The following is a 22592-nucleotide window of genomic DNA, read 5'->3' on the forward strand; positions in this document are numbered from 1 at the left end:
ATTAAACATCAATTCAAAAACATAAAAATGTCTTCCCAAACTTCTGAATGGCAGTGCGCTGATATGTTTAACGGGCCGGGTTACCTGGTCCGCGTCGGGAGGTGCAGATGTGGCGCGCTCAGGCTGCGTGGTCACAGCTGGAGAGACCGGATCTGCTTGTAGCGGCGGTGGGCTTTGAGGTGCCTGATCTGAAACCTCAGACTCGTGCGGCGAGGGCTCCGCCGGACAGATGTCCACCAGGCTCCTGAAAAGGGTATGAGCAGGAGTCTAGCCATGACAACACAACCGGTCCATCACAAACACTCAGAGTCACATCTGTAGCTGTTGACCAGATCAAACTCAAACGTTTGATTGGATTATGGAAATCAACCACTCTAATCAGATTTGTACCAGAATGCTTTTTAGGTCTAGCTGCTGTGAAAGTGAATTCATGATGTTATTTCAGGTCTTTCAAACAGATTAAGGTTATGGAATAGCAACATTACTATCAATCCTATTTTAGATGCAGCTATCCATTTGGACTACTGCATGTACGTTGAATTTCAACAACAACAAGAAAAATATGAAGCTGATCAAGCTCAAACTCATTTCAATGCTATTCCATGCCAGATTGTGCTGGTTCAGTGTTAAGTGTGTTATATACTGTAAGCTTGTTTCCTTCAAGGAATACAAAATTAAAAAGGTAATGGGACTTCTTATCTCACAATTCGGACTTTATTTTATTTTATTCGGACTTTATAAACAAACTCTCGATTCTGACTATTTTTCTCACATTTGCGAGTTTATAGCCTATCTCACAAATCTGACTTTATTTCGCAGACAGCAACATAGTGTCGGGCCAGATCCGGGCCACATCTGGTACATGTGGATTCAACGCGTACCAGATGTGGGCCGGATCTGGGCCGACACTATGTTGCTGTCTGTGTTCTCGCAATTGAGTTTATAACTCACAATTCCGACGATTTTCCTTGCATTTGACCCTTCGCAGGGAGCTTGATTGACAGGTGATCTGACCAATCATACTTCGACATCCGCCATTTTGTCCGACAAAGCAGTCAGGAGAGTTAGTAGATTAACATGGGAGGATTTGAACTTGAGAAACGGAGTGTACTGACGCCTTTCCACGGTTAAAACAACATTCCTTCTGATGTTCATTCATGTTTATTTGATGCTATAAATGAACTAAAAGGAAGAGATGATCTGTTCACGAGCGGCTTTAACTGAGGCGACACAGCGATCTGTCAGACACATTAAACAGCCACAATACTGTATTTATTGATTAAATTTCTTTTAAAAAATGACCAAATTTAAGAAAGAATGTTGTTTTAACCGCGGAAAGACGTCAACACACTCATTCAAATCCTCCCATGTTATTCTACTATCTCTCCTGACTGCATTGTCGGACAAAATGGCAGATGGCGAAGTATGATTGGTCAGATTACCTGTCAATCAAGCTCCCTGCGAAGGGTCAATTGTGAGTTTATATCTCGCAATTCTTAGTTATAATGTTACAATGTCACAACAATGTAAAAGTAGCCCAATTTGCACTTGGCAACTATACACTCAGTCCAGCTGAGGGGGCGTGTCCCGGCGGGAAAGTGACGTCAATGCACACACTCTTTAGCAAAACAAAGCTCTACCAGCATGGTCTACACAGCATTAATGTACAAACATGGTGTTGTAGAAGAATAGAAGCATACAGGTAAAATCTGTTTACACAAACTAATGTAGGCCAGTCTAACATACCTTTTTATGTCGACCCTGTTTAGGGGATGTCAAGTTGGTTGCAAAATGTTGATAAAAAGTGCACATTTCAGTTTTATTCAATGACTTTATGGCTTACTGAATTCAGCACTGCAAAAAATGCAGCAGCAGCGGGTCTGAAACTGTTCTACTTCTACTGAAGTGCTTCGGCCTAAAAGCTTTTTTGGCATCAGCTGTTCTGGTTTTCAGACAGAATGGTTTATTGTGACGTGGTTAAGCAGGATGAAGCCTAAATTAAGCACCTGACATCATACCCAAAATAACACAAAGTGCTCAAAAGTGGGACACTTCTGTCTTTTTAGAAGCAGAATACAGAAGAGGTTTGCTTTAGTGTACAGAAATATATCTATATGGGTAAATTGCTCTAATTATTATTTTTTTAATCCTTTTTTAATTCTAGTCTAAACAGGGCTGGGTGATAAACCAAATATTTAGCATATACTTCCAAATATCTTGCCGACTTTCACAAGACACTACAGTGATCTTTATTTTTTGGCCAGTTACATTTTCCTATCTTGACTTCAAGATATTTTATGTTTATCTTCTCAATATATAATCAATATATAATATTACCAAGCCCTAAAACAATATAAAGCATTGCACAAATGTATGAAAGCTTCACACTTTTTCAGGCCTATTTTTTTCAGGAACTGCAGAGGCAGTGTGAGGATGCAAACAGCAGCGAAAGCATGAGCTGCAGCTTTGAGGAAATATAATGAGTCACACTGAAGGAGCTTGCCATCAGTGCAAGTGTTACAAGTAATGCCAAAGCTGCTAGTGCTTTGCTCAGCTCTGAGGATGAAGGTCTTACTCTGTGATCTTACTATCCTCACTCTCCTCCTCACTCTCTTCATGAAACGGCTGTAACCTGTATGGCGAGCCGGAGAGGACAAACAGCACTTCAGCTGACACGCAGGATAATAAAGTAACGGCACAGCAGTAAAGAGAAGCAAGCAAGAACTCGCATCCAATCAAATCGTGAGTTGTGACATTCACTTTGCTGTGAGGAAAGTTGCAGCACTGAAGGGTTGGAAGCGAGGTCCAAAATTATGTTTTTGTCACACCTGTGAATGGCAAGTGAATTACTAGCCATGCATTTTTTTTTTTTTTTTTTACAGAGTATTAAAGTGAAAAATCTATATAGTATTAGATTTGGGATTATACCACATATAGTGATCATATCATATAAGAAGTGGAGGAGACTGCTAGAGCAAACATGAAACATAAAAAATGTTTCTTGAGCAGCAGCAAATCATCATATTAGAATGATTTCTGAAGGATCATGTGACACTGAAGGAAGTCATCTGACTGGAGGAATGATTCAGCTTTGATCACAGGAATAAATTACATTTTAAAATATATTACAGAAAACAGTTATTTAAAATAGTAATAATATGTAAGGAATAATTGACGACAGGCCGTGGAATTATTATAAAAATAATGCACACCCGAGGTGGTAATGCGGTCACGACGCGAAGCGGAATGGCCGTTACACCTCGGGTGTGCATTATTTTTATAATAATTCAACGGCCTGGAGTCAATTATTCCGCTTATACTACCGTTACCACACCTCGAAATATTGTTCAGATGATGTATTTCAAGGCGTTTGTAAAGTTTTTGTCATTAAAACGCTCTTGTATGTAGGACTAATTCCTTGCGCATCTAAACCCATGCTCCGTTGCTAATTCCAAAACGTCATTTTAGAGTTAGTAACGGAGGTTTGAGCCGCTGATAGCAGAGTAATGCTGGACACACACGTAACGACTAGAAACATTCTCTGTGAATGCAGCAGATTTTAAACACCGCTGTGAACACAGACTGAACGCGCTGAAAACGCGTGCATGATCAGTCATAACATAAGTATCAAATTACATTCATAACCGGCCTTAGAGAGAAGCATGTGCGTCAATATTATTATTTATTTATTAATTCAATTCGTTTTAATTAATTCGTTCATTCTTTTTTTCTATTAGTGACAGTAGACTAGAATACTAAATGAAACACAAAGCCCTTTTAACAAGTATAGGCCTATCAATTTTATTTATTTGTTATATTATCTTCAATAATTACGAAAACCCGTGCAACAGGACTATCAATTTATTTAAATATTCAGTTTAATTTTCTATTGATTATGAATAGGACTGTTTACTTTATTTATTAAAATTAAACTGCATGTTTTCATTGATTGTGAAGTTAGACATTGAAAATTGCAGATCAAGCGCATGGGGCTGCAGCTTTTTCTTGTTATGAATTGTATCGTATTGTCCGTTATTACAGTTGACTACGCGAAGTGATATGGAACTGTAATGCGCTCAAGACCTGCCGGAACTACATTAGCCGTGCGGTTCCCTGAAAATAATTGCACACCTCAGAACGTTCGTCAACCAATCAGATTCAATCATTCAACGGCCCTGTAGTATAAATAACAATATTACCGTTTTTACTGTACAGTATTTTTGATCAAATAAGTGAAGCCTTGTTGAGCACAATAACCTTTTTTTTTTTTTTTTGCCAAACTTTATCAGTCGTGTAGTGTATATTTGGTTGGTTTAATGCAAGGAATATGCACATGTTTGTTTTGCATTGACGTAAAAGAGATGTTTCCTGTAGTAGACGTTTTGAATGTAATAACTATAAATGACCACAAAGCTAATAGAAATAGACTAAAAGCTACACTATAAAACTATAATTCCAGGCCAAAGACTGTTATTCGTTTTTGTTGTTTGGCCAATGTTCATTTTGGACGCTGACAGAAAGCAAGGAGCAACAGCGAAAAGGGGAGAGTGACACTTACTCTGGGTCTTCTTCATTCTCTTCCTCCTGGATATTTGGCAGTCTTTGTAAAACAAACAGTGAACAGGTGAATTCTGAACACTGCAAGTGTGTTTGTGTGTGTGAGAGAGATAAAGGAATAGTTTGAAAGATGGAGAGAGACAGCGCATTGGTCGCAAAAAAGTTTTGTAGCCACTTTGTGGTTTATCACACCCCAGATCTCAGTCTTAACAAACACAGAACAGGGTAGGAAGGGTGTAGCACAGAGTCACTGAATTCCTTACTGAGTTTGTGGTGTGTTTGTCACTTACTGATCCTCATTGTCTGGTTCTTCGTTAGTCGTATTAATGATGATCTGTGTGGTGTGCTCTTCCGCCAGCTGTCGGACGGCCATTTCTGCAGCCTGTAGGGCCAGATCCTCGGCCATGCGAGCTGCCTCCACGCGTTCCTGCTGCAGTCTACACACACACACACACACACACACACACACACACACACACACACACACACACACACACACACACACACACACACACACACACACACACACACACACACACACACACACACACGTTTGTTTCACTATATAAGTGAGGACATTGCATAGGCTTCCACTGATTTTATACCAGATATTTTCTACACTGTAAAAAAAAAATCTGTTAAATTTACGGTTAAAAACTGGCAGGTGAGGTTTCAAGAAATTTACCGTAAAAAATACGGAAGCAACATTTTAGGTTTTACAGACTTAACTTAAATTTACAGTAAAAAAAAAAAAAAACATATTTAATTATCTGATATAATGTTCATTTACTGATCTACTGAAGTACTAATATCTGTTTTGTAACATTGTAATAATCTGACAACCAATCACAGTGGTGATGAGAGTCACATGATGAATCAATGCTCATCACAAGCAGCTTTTCCACAATCTAAGAAAGTAAATATTAATAAAAGCTGCACAGTATAATTCACAAAAACACTTAAACACCATCATGGTAACACACATGAAATCTAAAAAAAATACATTAAAACATTAATTTAGCAATATTAAATGTAACAGAAAACCCTAATGTACATAACTGATTAGAAAAAAACTAAGAAAAACTATTAAACAGCTATTTCAACTAAAATACATCAAATGTGAAGTGTCACGACTCACGCATGCAGGGAATTGTGGGGATTTCAACTTACGGGTTTTTACTGTAAATTATACAATGACTTGTTCTTTTAAATTTCCAAAAACTGTAAATGTAATGGTAATTTACTGTAAAATTACATTAAATGTATGGTTAGATCTATCACAGTTATTTACTGCATGTAAGGAAACTCTCCTGTTGTTTCCTACGGTGTAAAACTACGGTGTAATGTTTTTTTCATGGTAGCACCGTCTTTTACCGTTAAAATCAAGATACTTTTTTACAGTGTACTGTATGTCCTAGCTCAACCCCTACCCCTAAACCTACATATCACAGAAACATGCACAAAACACTAGATAAAAACCTGTTTTGGCCAACTTATAAGACTTTTAAACTAGAAAAGATTATACTCAACAACAAAAAACACACACATATGCAGACATTCTTTCTAGATTTCTAAAGGTTAAAAAAACTGCTCCATGAGATTTGAAATATTCCTGACTAATATTTCATATGTCAGGCTTTACAGTGTTAAATCCAACACAAGTTCACTGGGGTCCAAACAATTCACTCTCACCTCTCCTCCATGTTTGCTATGGCAGCCTCCTCCGCTTCCTTCTTGATGCTCTCAATAAGAGGCGTCCAGCGCTCAGTCTGCGTCTCCGCGTCCTCCTGGTCCTGCATGGCCAGCACGTGTGGAAGGATGTTGGGTATCACCTGCAGCAGAGATGGGTTCTCCTGCGGCACCAGGACGTCCTGCCCCGAGCCCTGCTCCTCCTGCTGGGCATCCCAGTCGGTGTCCACCTCCTCCAGCACCATCTCACACGGGTCCTGCAGGATGCAGACTGCACCCACAAACAGGACAGACCACAGGTCATAGCAGCGATTAGGCCCAAAGATTAAATAAATGCTTTTGAATTACATTTCTGCCGAGTATCTTAGTGTTGTTGTGTCAATGTTTTACAATTGACATGGCATCCTCTGAACTGAAAGCGTGTGGAGTTACTTTCAGTGTTAAAAAATGATGAGAAACATTGATCCCATTTGAACGCAGAGTGGTTTGTTGTAATGGGGGTTTAGTTTTTTTTTGGTTAATTGTTTACCTGGCAGACCAGCTAAACCAGAGGTCTTCAACCCTGCTCCTTGGGACCCACTGTCCTGCAGAGTTCAACCCTAACCAAGCACACCTGAAGCATCTAACCAAGCTCTTCAGGATCTCTTGAAATACTCAGGCAGGTGTGCTGAAGGAGGTTGATAATAAACCAGGCCCGGTTCTAGAACCAAATCACTGAGGGTGCTTCTGAAAATAGTGAGGGTGCTTACATAAACGTAGGGTCATCCAAATTTTTTTAGTCTAGGAGGAGGGTCACCCAAATTTCATATTGTAGCCTACCGTTTTTTTGTATTCATGAAAATAGAAAAATTTCAAAGTGGCTTGTTTGGTGCATATTTTTCCATGTAGCGACATGTAGCTCTCTCAGTCTCAGCCCCCCATCGCCAGCAGATGGGTCTGACCCAACAAAAATCGTTTGATAGTGCGCGCGCGGGTACACGCTCAGAAAAAGTGCATCATGTCAGAACAGAACGCCAATGAAATGTTAACACTTTATAATAAGGTATCATTTTGTTAGCATAAACTAATTTCCTGAGCGGGACGCACACACGCAAACAAAGTGGGCAATTAAAGAGACGTCTTCACCTATGCGTATCGCGAAAGGACACAACCAATCAAATGCATTAAACATGAAAGCATAATTAAATAATTTCTGATTTGAAAAATCGTGTTAATGGATTTATTTTGTGTATTAGCATATGTATGAGTGTGAATCCGTCTGTGTTTCTATTGTCGGCAAAATCTCGTTTACATGTGTGCTATTAATAATTTCATCTGAGGGTGCTTTCACTTTTGTTTAAGGGTGCTTAGCACCCTCAAGCACCCCCGTAGAACCGGGCCTGTAATAAACTGTAGGACAGTGGGTCCCCAGGAGCAGGGTCGAATAACTCTGGGCTAAACAAAACCTTGACCAGGCTAGGCCAATTAATAAACCAGTTTAGTCTGTTTAACTGTTTGGTTTTATCGTTTTGTTTTATTTAAATCATGTATTAATGTTAGTTGCATTGACTGTCTGTATATTGTATTGAAAAGCAACACATTTTAGACCCCAATGGCTAAATTTGCACATTTTGCAACGTTTTAAAAATCAAATTGATGAAACAGAAAACTTCCTGTACATATAACCAGGGCTTGACATTAACACCCACCAACCCGCCAAAAAAATCACGTTAACACAGTCAGTTATGTTTTAAATTAACGTAAACAGTCGAGAAAGTAAAAGCATGTGTAGCAGTATAATGGATCAGTGCATTCAGTCTTAAAGTGACAGCAGCCTAATATATCTTCTGCCAAAATATGAGATCATATTAAAAATATCAATATGGCAGTTTTCCCCCATGGTATCGATGTCATAATTGTGGCCAATGAACATGCTGAATGGCTAGTAACTTTGGAAAACCACTATAGCCACAGTGGCTGGTGAGCAAAAAAGGTAACGTCAAGCCCTGCGTACAGTATATGTAACGCATTACAAGGAACATGAGTTACGTAGTCAGATTACTTTTTAAGTAACTAGCAAAGTAATGCCATACTTTTAAATGTACAACAAAATATCTGAGTTACTTTGTTTTCCCATTTATTGACTGACAGCTCTCCTGTCCTCATGTTGAGAGGAACCGTAAGTGCAGAGGTGTGTGTGTGCTGTGTGTGAACATGATGCTTATTGTAGTTCTAGACTAAATGTGAGCTGGCGTTTACTCATCTCACTCGCACAAAAACAGATTCAGTATTCCTCAAAATGAACAAACACAGTCAAATGCAAACTCAAAATATTACACAAACTTGCAATAAAGAAATATGTTAAATTACACAAAAAATGCTTTGTTTATGTACTTTATATTTCATCACACTTTATTAACCAAGTCTTTGCTGTTGACCTTCGATGATCCAATTCAACCATGCTAATAGCAAAAATTACTAATTTAATTTTTAGTTTTTATTGCTGAAGAGAGTTGAACTTTATTCTCCTGCGTCCTATTCTTCTGCAGTCCAGAATGGCGGCACAGCCTGAGAGGTTTGTTTGAGTTGCAGGCGTGAATTTGCATTTCCTTCAGCCTAAGGCTCATTCATGTCACTTTTGCTGTGAAAGGGCCTTTACATTTGCCAAAAATATTAATTTTATTACTTCATTTATAATTTATTTTTTATATTAAAAACAAGCAAGCTCAGCCCAGGTGAGAAAAAGTACCCAATGCAATCAGTTACTTTTTTAGGGAGTAACGCAATATTGTAATGCATTACTTTTAACAGTGACTTTCCCCAACACTGCATATAAGTGCTCAAATTTACTGATACAGAAATGCATTTGAAAAATGCATCAACACATTTGAGCTATTTTAACTAATCAAAGCTCCTGCAGTTGCAAATACTACAGAACAATTACACAGAACAATATTTCAGTTTTGCAAGCATTTCTGCTCTGACCACACAACAAACAATTTGCTTTTATAAATCATTTATTTATTAATGATTTCATACAGCGCACAAAGTAAGGTAGCTGCCTGTGCTGTGTTAGCAATAGCCTTTCACAATAAAACATAATTAAGCACCAATATACAGCATACTAATATTCCACCCGGTGGTAGTGAAGCCTGGTGTTGATGAATCACGCACACTGGCTTTGCTAACATGCTTAGCATGATAAAAAAACAGGCAATGGGTTGTTATTCAAAGCATTTAGACTAACTGTTGCTTTTAAAGCAGGCAATGTAGATATTGGCAAACGCATTTATGGCATGGGGATTTATTATTTTATTTTTGCTTTATGGCAACAATATTGGGTATAATTGTGCTCCTTAAAAGGTTTTTAATGTTAAGTTTAATGGTTTAAAGGAGAACTCCAGTCAATTTTAACATTGAGCTCAATTCTTAGTAAATTTGGAGTGCTGTCAATACAGAGAACAACGACAAAATAAATCGGTGTTGCCTGTTGCTTAGTTACCTATGATCACGTGCGTGAACTCGACAGTCGACTACTGTGGACTTCGACCGAAAACAGGAAGTAAATACAGGTATGTGCGCTTGTTGAATTAACATAATTTTTATTAATATCTTTCACATCTACTGCAGTCAGATTCACTCGTGTTCACTCTGAAGGAATCACTCAACATGGCTGGGCACTTGTAATGACACATCAAGGATGTTAAGAGGATAAAAGCAGGTTTAAAACTTGCCCCATTCAAGTCAATAGGTTGCACATTTTAAAAAGAGGATAACACGGTGTAGGCAACACCGATTTTTGTTGTTGTTCTCTGTATTGACAGCACTCCAAATTTACAAAAAATTGAGCTCAATGTTAAAATTGACCGGAGTTTATTTAAGTTTATTTCTTTAAAAAAAAAGTGTGAACATTTTGGATCTGTAGTGCTTTTTGGGACTGGAATATCTGATCAATCAAAGGTAGAAATATTGAATGATGTGAGAATGATGGAGCAAAAACAGACACTTTACATCTAAAGCAGCAAATGGCATTGTAAACTCTTGACTGGGCACCTGTATGTTTACCGTGTGTCTCTCTGAGGAAACCAATGCACTAAGTAATTAAAAGCCAGCAAGCAAAGAATCCCTGTAATATAGTTAACAGAAATCACCAATGAAGTACATGAAAAAGCACATTGATTGGTGTTGTAGCTCTATTGAACTAGAGGATTTTGATGTGTTTCTGTCTGAACATCTCTCGCTGTCTCTGTGTGGATGTAATGACTCTCGCAGTCGTCTTCTCCTTATGTTTAGGGGGCTTTAACCATCTTCTCCCCTGAAACAGAAGGAGAAGAGGAGCTGAGTTAACACCTCCACCCTACAAATAAGCATTTTGAGAGAATAGCAATGCCTCTGATAATCTTGGAGGACAAAAAAAAAAAAAAAAAACCTGTCCTGCAAAACTGTCTGACGTCATTATACCTATTATGTGTGTGTGTGTGAAGATGTGTTAAAACAACTTACCGTTTTGAACGATATCAGAACCGTCCTGCAAATAAACAAAGGAAACGTGTAAATGGAAATGTAGGTGAAATTTCTATCTTTATTTTCACTTAAATTCCACTACTTTGTGCTCATAATTTACCTCTTTTGGTTTCAGTACTGGTTGTGGCATCATGCGTCCAAACCCCTGTACAATCCAGCCAACCATACTTGAAAACAAATGAAATATAGCGCATGTCATTAGACTTATCTACATGTAAAAATAATTCAAATGTATCCAAACAATAAAAGGCCTAAAATATGTGTTGGAATGGAATACTAGTATACTGATGCTACCACCAACAACAAACACAACAACAACAACAAACTTCTTTATTGATTATAACACTAATGAATAGAATAAGCAGATACAAACTATTATCTGAAAAGAGGTCAATATTTTATTTTGTGCGCATAATATTTGTGACATCTGTTATTTTTCTTGCCATGGTTAACAAAAGGAAACGAATATATGGACGCAGAAGTACACGGACCCAAAACAAAACGTAATGAAATTAAACCAAAAACAAAACGTGTGTATACAGTACATTATGTTCAGAATGAAATACTAGCATAATGATAACCAAATACCAAACAAAAGTACATAAAAAGTGTGCACGCACGCACGCACGCACACACAGTCTATGATGATTCAACCCGCAAACACATCGCAAATCTGGTTTATTGGCATCATTTACAGACTTTCAGCTGTTTGCAATGAATAAATCCAACAAAAGTAATTGAAAAACTGTAGCTCAACACAACAAATGTTTCAAGTGTTTTTCCCCAAATTCAACTGCAAGTGCAACTTTTAATGAATTCTGCAGTCTCAAAATTATTCAACCCCTTGAATAGAATCCCTTACAATCTGCAAAACAGGTGTTGTCTCAAAGGGCTTCATTAGTTGCACCAGGTGTGCTTGAGCTAGTACACGACACATGAAATATCTGAACTGGCTAGGTTTGTTGAGTGTCACGTTTGACTGCATGCTAGAAATATGGCAAAAGAATGGTCCAAAAAGTTAAGAGAAGATATCATCGCCCTCCAAAAACAAGGAACAGGATACAAAAGATAGCGAAGGCACAAAATGTTTCTAGAGACACCGTTGGAAGCATAGTTTGCAAGTTCAAAGTTAAAGGAACAGTGGTTACACTTCCTGGACGGGACAGAAAAAGGAAGCGATCAGCGGCGGCAACCAGATTTCTGAGAAGGCCGGTTCAGAAAAACCCTCGAGTGACTGCAAAAGACCTGCAGCAAGACTTGGGAACAGACACTGAGGTTTCAGCTGCACAGTAAGACACGTACCAAACGCATGCTGGACTTCAAGACGTACACCTCTACTGACCCGAAAGCACAAGAAAAGTCGGCTCCGATTTGCTCAAAATCATATAAATAAGCCACAGAAGTTTAGGGATTCTGTTCTGTGGAGCGATGAAACAAAACCTGGGAGAAACCGTCATGCCGTCAGTGAGGAAGCTGAAGCTCGGGCATCATTGGACCTTCCAACAGGACAACAATCCCAAGCATACCTCAGATTCCACCAAGACTTGGTCGCAGAAGTCGTCCTGGAAGACTTTACAGTGGCCATCACAGTCACCTGACTTGAACCCCATAGAAAATCTCTGGTGGGATTTGAAGGTGGCGGTTGCAGCACACAAACCCATGAATATCACTGAACTGGAGGCCATTGCTCATGAGGAACGGGCTCCGATTCCTCAGAAACGCTTCCAGAAGCTGGTGTCTGGTTATACATCTCGTTTGCAGAAGGTCATAACAGCAGAAGGGTGTTCTGCGGAGTACTAAAGATGCTTGCCATGAAGGGGTTGAATAATTTTGAGACGGCAGAAGTCATTAAAAGTTGCATTTTCAGTTGAATTTAGGAGAAAGCACTTGAGACATTTGTTGTGTTGAGCTAGTTTAATTACTTTTGTTTGATTTATTCAAATGCAAACAGCTGAAAGTCTGTACATTTGGCCAATAAACCTGATTTGCAATGGGGATTGAATCATTTTGATTACAACTGTATATACATTTTTTACATTAAACCAGGGTGTCGATGTTTGGTTGTTTTACATATCCGTAGACCTTATAAGGAAAGGGGACGGACACTTACTTTGTGCCTTTGGGATCCTCAGCTAGTTTAGGTTGCTCAGGAGCTGCGGGTACAGGTGAGGGTACAGGTGCAGGTGGAGGTGCAGGAGCAGGTGTTGGTTCAGGTGCTGAATACAAAAAAAATGTAGAGTCAAATGCAGAACACTGTCTAAGGACGCCCAACCGAGCATTTTTGATTTCTAAAATTCTACCTGGCTCTTGTTTGCAGGGTGTGACAGGAGCAGAAGCCGCCCTCTGAGCAGGTGTTTCCGAACCAGAGGGAGGATGAAGATGCATGGGAGACTGAGGGACTACCTTCTCGAAACCATGCTTAATCCATTCTATTACCCTGAAAGAGAAAGAGACAGGCACATTAAAGGAAGAGCTCAGCCGGAATGAGAATTCTGATTCGCTTCTGACAGCTCATTAGCATATACCTGGGAGAGAAGGGAACGTTAGCAGCGTCTGGCTCCTCATCAGACACAACCTCCACCACAGGAATATGAGGCAGCGGCTCAGCATCTGGAGGGAGTGAGAATCATGTCACATGTGTCCTTTCCGTTCTCATCAGCCCTTCACAATGCAAATCCTTCCAAAAATAATCATTGCCAAAGTGTATGCAGTTCTAGATCAAGTGGTTATCAAGAGGCTGCGCTTACCACGGATGTCTTTGGCCTCTTGTACCTGCGAAGAGACGGAAACACAAAGAACTCTTACTGTGTGTGGCCTTTGATTTAATATTGGTGTTTAAGTTGAGAGGCCAAGTGCTCTATATTGGCTCGCATCTCTGTTGTTATCTTCTGTCAAGCAGCCAATCATTCATATGTAAAAGTGTTTGCGAGAAGGTTTTTTGGAATATATCAGTGTTTCTTCAACTTTGTGGACTTTTGATTCAGCAAACTTAAAAACTGCGGTTATCACTCCGCCCAAGTAGCAGTGCTTCGCCTTCAGAGAATATAGTTCCCAGTATGTATACGGTTAAAATATGTCTGTGTCTCATGTGACTTTGTTTTTTGTACAATCTGTGACTATACAAATCACAACATGTAAATAGGAAAATGTTTGCGTTATTTTGTCACTTATTTGGATTAGTATGCTAGCTGCAACCATTTACATCCAGTCTTTGTGCTAAGCTAGGCTAGCGGTGGGTGCGTCAAACAGACTTATAGCGCGCACGGAGATGAAAAAGGTATGTATGGACTTATCTAACTCTGGGGGATAAGGTGAATAGGCTAAAGTCCCAAAAAGTCGGAGTGTTCCTTTAACACATCATGTATCTCATATGTCATCTCACGCTGGAGAGATGTAGATTGTGAAAAAAAAACACTGCAATCGTTTTCACACTTGAAATATATTTTAAGATTGAAAGTCTGGGTCTTTGAATAGTGTAAAACAATAAAAAAATGTAATAAAAGCAATAAATAAAAAAAACATTTAGTTTTAATGTGATCATGTAACAAAGTGTTAGTTAAAAAAATAGTAATAAGGTCACCATGAAATCAAAACGTACCATTTTTATATTTTAATGAATATTGCAGAGTTTATTATAAATGAATTAGCCATGCTCATTATTATTTATTAAAATTCATGTGTCCTCGTAATCTTAAATCCAAATAACTCTCTTCTCTGATGATGTGTTTACTGGTGTGGGGGCGGGTCAACCTGTCACTCACATGAGATTCACCAATAGCAAACCACAACCATCCAATCAATTATATATGGACAAAATCAAGTCCCGCCCAACATTTTATCTTGTTCAGAAAGCAGTTTCACTCGGATATACGTCACACAAGGGAATAAAAGACTAAGGTTGAAGAAACACCCATATGTAACATATGTAAGCAAGTATGCGCCTTTTAAGCTGCTAGAGTAGCCATGCAAGCATTTGAGATGTCCGATACTGCAGGGTCATACCATATTAGTGATGTGCGAATATAGCAGGATATTTGAAATGCAATGAGGCTCAAATTAAGAGTATTAAAGACTCAATCTATAACCGCCCAAAGCAATCAGCTTGGGTTTACAACTGTAATTTGTTGTAACACTATATTATGTGATGCTAAGTAACTGTAGCTGTGAGGGATCAAGTAAAACTATATATAAAGTCTGATAAAGTATTTGGGCTGATTCTGGATCCACTCTTGTGTTGGAGTTTGTAGACCAAGTAATTTAAATGAATGTCTCTGTACATCACCTCATATTTAAAGGGGACATATGATTGTGCAATCTTTGAAATGAAACCGTAAGTAGACTTCTTTCAATATTCAAAATTAACATTCACAGATCATTTACTGAAACTGAGCTGCAAAAATGGTTAATTCGGATTTAACTTGTTAACATGAGATTTAAACATCAGCTCCTATTCCGGATCTTGTCCCGCCCTGATGATGTGATGATGAAAGGTCTAGAATATGGCGCCTTTAATGCTGATTTGTGGGATGGGAACAGCGAGCGTGATCCTGACATAGCTTACTCCAAAAACTATGTACTTACTGGAGGATCCACTTTAACCACTGGAACAACGGCAGGCTAATTGGAAATGAAACAAAACTCTCACAGAAGCTCCTAGAAAAGCTAAAGACAGCTTTGAGACTGGAGCCCGTGGGCCGGAAATGCTCTGGTAGGACTAACTCCATTAACTCTGTTAGTGTCACTAAATGTTCAAGTCACATTTTTAAGATCTAAAACAAAAATGTAAAAATCTAATGTAAATAAATAAAAAATAAAATGTTTCAAAATATCATTCCTCAGTTTTTATCTAATAACAAATAGAAATGTTTTCAGTAAAAATGGTAAAAAAAATATTTATGAAAGCATATTTTCGCCATGGAATAAATACAAAAAGATGAAGAAGTCACAATTACCTTTTTTATTATTTTTTCTGTGGTGGAAACAAGCTTCCATTTAAAAAAAGAAAAAAACTTGGTAAAGTTTTTTGTTTTCATAGTTCATAATGTGTTATTTAAAATCTCTGTCCCACTTTTTGAAGTGTCTTTAACTACTATGTACTAACATTTAAATTATCAATTTCATACAATGCACTGATTGTGTTCACTCATTTAATTACATATTATGTAACTACATCTGTAATTACATGTACGAATACCCCTTAAACTTGACCATCAAACCGGTTCCTAACCGTACCTAACAATTACATTTTTTGATGTAAGTACATAATAGTTAAAGATACCTCAAATGAAGAAAAACAGAATTCTGAATTTAAATTCATATGAAATTATTGTATTAAGCAAACAAATGATCAGGTAACACTTAATTTTAAGATGACATTTACTAGTAATAACAGTAGGCTATGCATAAGTACAAATAACTAACCCTAAACCAAACCCTAACTGTAACTCTATAAGTACATGTAGTTGGTTAATGTTACTCATTACTTATTTGAGTAAGTACAGTGTAACTACGTCACATTAAAATAAAGTGTAACCAAAGATCATTCTTCATAAATACAAATGTCCATGAACTGCATTAAAAACAACTCAATATGCTCCACAAATTCCATTATTCCACTAATAAGCTTGTGCAGTAAACTGCAGTAAATCCAGTAAACTTGGTAAATAACCAAATAAGTAATCACACCGCACAAAGCCTCACCGTCTTATTGGATTAGTGAAATATGTGTGTCTATACCTCAGTGACCTCCTCTGGCTCTGTTTGACCCTTGTATTTCTCATCCGGCTGTGGAACCACTTTCCCCAGTCCCTGCACAATCCATCCTATCATCCCAGCCCTGATGGAAGAAGAGATACAGTCCATCAGCTGCTCTGGGCACTTGAAGTGAGGACGTGAAAGCATGAAAATAAGTGGATTTGCTCTAAGTCAACTCTAGATGGCAGCAGGGGACAGTAAAAACAAACAGGTCTCCCCATAGGAGTCCGCGTCCGTGAAGCAGTAGCCTATGCTATTGCTAATAAATAAAAAAAGTTTCATTCCAGTTGTGTTCTTGTAGACGAATATATATATATAGCCTATATAAAATTTTATGTTCTATGGAAGCCAGTCTGCATATTAGAATGCTAAAGTTTATGTCTGTTCAGCATGGATCTTTTGCCTCGAGCTGTTAATATGGAAATACAGCTCAGTGCAATAAAGTCTCTTGCGTGTGTAGCATGCAAAAAAAATCTGCAGGTTTGCAGCAAAGCGTTTTGTTCATGAGTTATATCCACTATAAGCCTAACGTTACTCACTGGTCCGATGTGTTACTGCCATCCGCGGTGATACAGTGATGAAAATATGAGTAAAACTCAACACAACATCCATTTAACAGGCATACACACAGATACAGATGTAAAACACACAAGTATTCCCATGTAACTACATGCCACAAGCCATACATAAACATACAGAATAAAACTAAAAATCCATAGTTTGAAACTGTACCTGTTGCTCACTGCATTTCCCTCTTGCTGTTCAATCCGTGGTAAACAAAAAGAAAACATGTTCAACAATAAAACAGACAAACTCATTTGTCCTATAGGCCTGCATGTCAGCCTTTTTTTTTCTTTTTTTTTAAACAGATGTTTAAATGTTTGAAAGCAAATACTAATTATATATATATATATATATATATATACTATAATTAGTATTTATATATATATTTGGATTCTGTTTCAAAATTGCTCAAAAAAAGAAGAAGAAAAAAAGTTTAAATCTAATTTAATTGTACTCAAGTATTTGAAAAGGTAAATTATTTTATTGACTTCAGAAATTGCCTGATTAAATCAAGAAATTAATATGATTTTACCATTAAAGTACCTTTTTTGTTTGTTTATTAGAAGCACTTATGGCGACCTTTCATTTTTTGCATCTTGTAAAACTTGAGGACACAACACAACAATTATTAAAATATTTATTTATAAACTGAAGACCGCCACGAGTTCAGTTCATGCTCCACCTTCAGCAATGTCCAGAGATAATATTTATTGTTTTATCTTAAAGTTATAGTGACTGAAGAAGGCGACTCTTCATAATGACAAATAATCACATTTTTTGTCATGGTTTACACCAAAAAAGATCTCAATGACTATAAAGGTTCAGCTGGGACTGAAATTTGATTGGCTTCTAACCTCATTAAAATTGATGAAACAAATAATGAGAGCAAACATTAAAATATGAATTAAATATGTACTTTGCACATTGGCAATCTAAATAAAAATGTTAATGTAACCGAGGAAGTAAGTATGCACTTTCAATGGTACTTAAGTACAGCATACATACTCAAGTTTAGTAATTAATTATGAACACTCAAGAACTGTAATAGTGCAGGTATTCAGTTTCAAGGTCCCATGACATGAAATTTTCACTTTCTGTTTTTTTAAAAACATGAATATGAGTTCCCATAGCCTGTATATGGTCCCCAGGTTTCTAGAAATTTCAATCGGTGTAAATCGAGCTTTTGCAATCGTTCTCTGCCTTTGAGAAAGTGGAAGCTCAAACGGGCTGATCTTGAATCTCCACCTTATGACGTCATAAGGAGAAATGTTACCTCCCCTTTCTCTGCTTTGCCCAGCCAGAGAATATTTCCCGCCCATGAGAAAATGTGCTAGGAATTAGGAACGCGTGCGCGCGATTTAAGTTTGTCCACGAGAGATATCATGGCTTTCGAGCGAGCGAAGCATAATCATTTCTCAATAATTGGATGTACAACTGAACACCGAAGCCTTTTTTTAGTTCCTTCATCCAAGCCCCAGAACCAGTGGATCCATTTAATTTTCTCTGGAAATGCGCCGACACAATTCCCCAAAGTTTGTAGCCTAACTGTATTTTACTGTATTTTAATGTACTTTACTGTGCTCTTACTGTATTTACATCATCGTGTTTGCATTGGTGAAAGCAGAGAGAGTGCAGAAACTGTGTTGCAATGATAAGATCTTCATTCTCCTGATCAACAACAGACTGTCATCTGCTTGCTCAATGCTCATCACGGCAACATTTTATGTGATGGGAATAGATCTAAAAAAAACTTCTCACGATTCGTTAATCTCGATAGCTGTAACAGTAAAAACTTATAATAGCTGTAGTTAAAGTATTCGAGAGATTTTCACATGTAATAAGCAGCTTTTTCATATGCAAGCATGTCAGCCAATCACAGCAGTGACCGGTTACACTGAAGTCTCACACAGACACGCCCCTTCAAACAGAGCGTTCAAATCAGAGGCTAAAATCGGGCTAGGAAAAATGCCTTTTATTTCTAAATTATGACTATTTTTGATCTAAAAAACATACTAACATTCTAAGGGCAACCCAGGAAACATAAAATAATAACCCCATGTCATGGGACCTTTAAGCATAAAGTCTAAGTACAATTACTCAAGAACTGTAAGATAAAAAGCATATTATCGCTTTTTTATATATTTAATAATAATATTTAATAATAAATATTATTATTAATTTGATTATTTAAATAATTTATTTAGCTTTATTATGTGAGTATCAACAGGGGTCATGAAAATACCTTAAGTTCAGCGTTGCCCAGTTTAGAGGCGTTCACTGGCTGAGGGAGAGCACTGCTGAAACCATTAGAAAGCCAACTCAAAACCCCATTCTGAGAGCTAGAGAGAGAGAGAGAGAGAGAGAGAGAGAGAGAGAGAGAGAGAGAGAGAGAGAGAGAGAGAGAGAGAGAGAGAGAGAGAGAGGTAATTAGGTCTAGCAGGATTACAGCGTCTAGAGACACTGAACGCACATTATGTGTTCCAAACACACACACACACACACACACACACACACACACACACACACACACACACACACACACACACACACACACACACACACACACACACACACACACACACACACACACACACACACACACACACACACACACACACACACACACACACAAACACACACACAAACACAAAACGTCACCTGCTTTCCTCTGAGACCTCCTCCTTTGACTTGGAAGGGTTGGCTTCTGTGAAATAACATCATGAAAAATTTATGAACAATAGCCTTTTTCTGTGAATGTTGGTCATTGATCGTAACTGCTGTCAAATTTAATAGAGTGCATATAGTTTACCTTGTTTTACGTCCTCTTTTTTCGTCACATCCTAAAGAATAGTATGGAGAGAGAGAAGACATGCTTAAAATGTGACAGACGACTCAGTGTAGAAACACATTTACACAAACACACACTCACTGCTGCTGTGGATGCATTGGTTTGGTCCTCCTCTCCCAGTTTCCCAGGAGACGCTGGAGGCTGGGGAACAACTTTTATCACCCAGCTAAACATGCTGTCGGAAATACAGATTAACACCGTCAATGTCAAATAAGAATGTTTACTATAATGAAAAAGAATCGTCCAAAAAGATACTTGGGGAGTAACTTAAAACAGCAACACTTCAGTAGTTTCCAGTTCAAACCCAAAAAGTATTAGCCTACATCCGTTAGGCTACATCGCAACCGTTAGGCTACATCGCAACCGTTAGGGCTATATCGCAACCATTAGGCTACATCGCAACCATTAGGCTACATCGCAAACGATAGGCTACATCGCAACCGTTAGGCTACATCGCAACCGTTAGGCTACATCGCAAACGATAGGCTACATCGCAACCGTTAGGCTACATCGCAACAGTTAGGCTACATCGCAACCATTACATCGCAACCGTTAGGCTACATCGCAACCGTAACATTGCAACCGTTAGGCTACATCGCAACCGCTACATCACATCCGTTAGGCTACATCGCAACCGTTAGGCTACATCGCAACCGTTACATCGCAACCGTTAGGCTACATCGCAACCGTTACATCGCAACCGTTAGGCTACATCGCAACCGCTACATCGCAACCTTTAGGCTACATCGCATCCGTTAGGCTACATCGCAACCGTTAAAGGTTACATTGCATCCGTTAGGTTACATCGCATCCGTTAGGTTACATCGCATCCGTTAGGTTACATTGCATCCGTTAGGTTACATCGCATCCGTTAGGCTACATCGCATCCGTTAGGCTACATCGCATCCGTTAGGTTACATTGCATCCGTTAGGCTACATCGCATCCGTTAGGTTACATTGCATCCGTTAGGTTACATTGCATCCGTTAGGTTACATTGCATCCGTTAGGTTACATTGCATCCGTTAGGCTATATCGCAACCGTCAGGTTACATCGCATCCGTTAGGTTACATCGCATCCGTTAGGCTACATCGCTTCATCTGTTAGGTTACATCGCATCCGTTAGGCTACATCGCATCCGTTAGGTTACATCGCATCCGTTAGGTTACATCGCATCCGTTAGGTTACATCGCATCCGTTAGGTTACATCGCATCCGTTAGGTTACATTGCATCCGTTAGGTTACATCGCATCCGTTAGGTTACATTGCATCCGTTAGGCTACATCGCATCCGTTAGGTTACATTGCATCCGTTAGGTTACATCACATCCGTTAGGTTACATTGCATCCGTTAGGCTACATCGCATCCGTTAGGTTACATTGCATCCGTTAGGCTACATCGCATCCGTTAGGCTACATCGCATCCGTTAGGCTACATCGCATCCGTTAGGTTACATTGCATCCGTTAGGTTACATTGCATCCGTTAGGCTACATCGCATCCGTTAGGTTACATTGCATCCGTTAGGTTACATCGCATCCGTTAGGCTACATCGCAACCGTTAGGCTACATCACAACCGTTAGGGCTATATCGCAACCATTAGTCTACATCGCAACCATTAGGCTACATCGCAAACGATAGGCTACATCGCAACCGTTAGGCTACATCGCAACCGTTAGGCTACATCGCAACCATTAGGCTACATCGCAAACGATAGGCTACATCGCAACCGTTAGGCTACATCGCAACCGTTAGGCTACATCGAAACCGCTACATCACATCCGTTAGGCTACATCGCAACCGCTACATCGCAACCGTTACATCGCAACCGTTAGGCTACATCGCAACCGTTACAGCGCAACCGTTAGGCTACATCGCAACCGCTACATCGCAACCTTTAGGCTACATCGCATCCGTTAGGCTACATCGCAACCGTTAAAGGTTACATTGCATCCGTTAGGTTACATTGCATCCGTTAGGTTACATTGCATCCGTTAGGCTACATCGCATCCGTTAGGTTACATTGCATCCGTTAGGTTACATTGCATCCGTTAGGTTACATCGCATCCGTTAGGCTACATCGCAACCGTTAGGCTACATCGCAACCGTTAGGGCTATATCGCAACCATTAGTCTACATCGCAACCATTAGGCTACATCGCAAACGATAGGCTACATCGCAACCGTTAGGCTACATCGCAACCATTAGGCTACATCGCAAACGATAGGCTACATCGCAACCGTTAGGCTACATCGCAACCGTTAGGCTACATCGCAACCGCTACATCACATCCGTTAGGCTACATCGCAACCGCTACATCGCAACCGTTACATCGCAACCGTTAGGCTACATCGCAACCGTTACATCGCAACCGTTAGGCTACATCGCAACCGCTACATCGCAACCTTTAGGCTACATCGCATCCGTTAGGCTACATCGCAACCGTTAAAGGTTACATTGCATCCGTTAGGTTACATCGCATCCGTTAGGCTACATCGCTTCATCTGTTAGGTTACATTGCATCCGTTAGGCTACATCGCAACCGTTAAAGGTTACATTGCATCCGTTAGGTTACATCGCATCCGTTAGGTTACATTGCATCCGTTAGGCTACATCGCAACCGTTAGGCTACATCGCAACCGTTAAAGGTTACATTGCATCCGTTAGGTTACATCGCAT

The 22592-nt window shown here is 39.0% G+C and overlaps 1 protein-coding gene across 2 annotated transcripts in view; it reads right to left on the minus strand.

Annotated features, from left to right (window-relative positions):
• The window catches only part of cngb1a (cyclic nucleotide gated channel subunit beta 1a), a 47709-nt gene that overhangs the window by 19117 nt on the left and 6000 nt on the right, over positions 1-22592 (minus strand). Inside the window, exons 2-21 of one of the 2 annotated variants that reach the window (XM_079620977.1) lie at positions 19997-20090; positions 19877-19907; positions 19726-19771; positions 19310-19406; positions 17236-17261; positions 17043-17057; positions 16486-16585; positions 15702-15734; positions 15331-15366; positions 13497-13521; positions 13275-13359; positions 13050-13186; positions 12860-12965; positions 10850-10916; positions 10729-10753; positions 6250-6517; positions 4848-4994; positions 4559-4600; positions 2576-2632; positions 85-244 (exon numbers count right to left, since the gene is read on the minus strand). In XM_079620977.1, the coding sequence (XP_079477103.1) occupies positions 85-244; positions 2576-2632; positions 4559-4600; positions 4848-4994; positions 6250-6517; positions 10729-10753; positions 10850-10916; positions 12860-12965; positions 13050-13186; positions 13275-13359; positions 13497-13521; positions 15331-15366; positions 15702-15734; positions 16486-16585; positions 17043-17057; positions 17236-17261; positions 19310-19406; positions 19726-19771; positions 19877-19907; positions 19997-20089 (1596 nt within the window). In that variant the 5' untranslated portion in view covers position 20090. Of the gene's footprint in view, positions 1-84; positions 245-1746; positions 1762-2575; positions 2633-4558; positions 4601-4847; positions 4995-6249; positions 6518-10728; positions 10754-10849; positions 10917-12859; positions 13187-13274; positions 13360-13496; positions 13522-15330; positions 15367-15701; positions 15735-16485; positions 16586-17042; positions 17058-17235; positions 17262-19309; positions 19407-19725; positions 19772-19876; positions 19908-19996; positions 20091-22592 lie in introns of both variants that reach the window. The other variant, XM_079620976.1, reaches the window with a different exon arrangement.

Source organism: Phoxinus phoxinus (genome assembly GCF_949152265.1).
Source record: "Phoxinus phoxinus genome assembly, chromosome: 8".
Classification (NCBI taxonomy): Eukaryota; Metazoa; Chordata; class Actinopteri; order Cypriniformes; family Leuciscidae; genus Phoxinus; species Phoxinus phoxinus.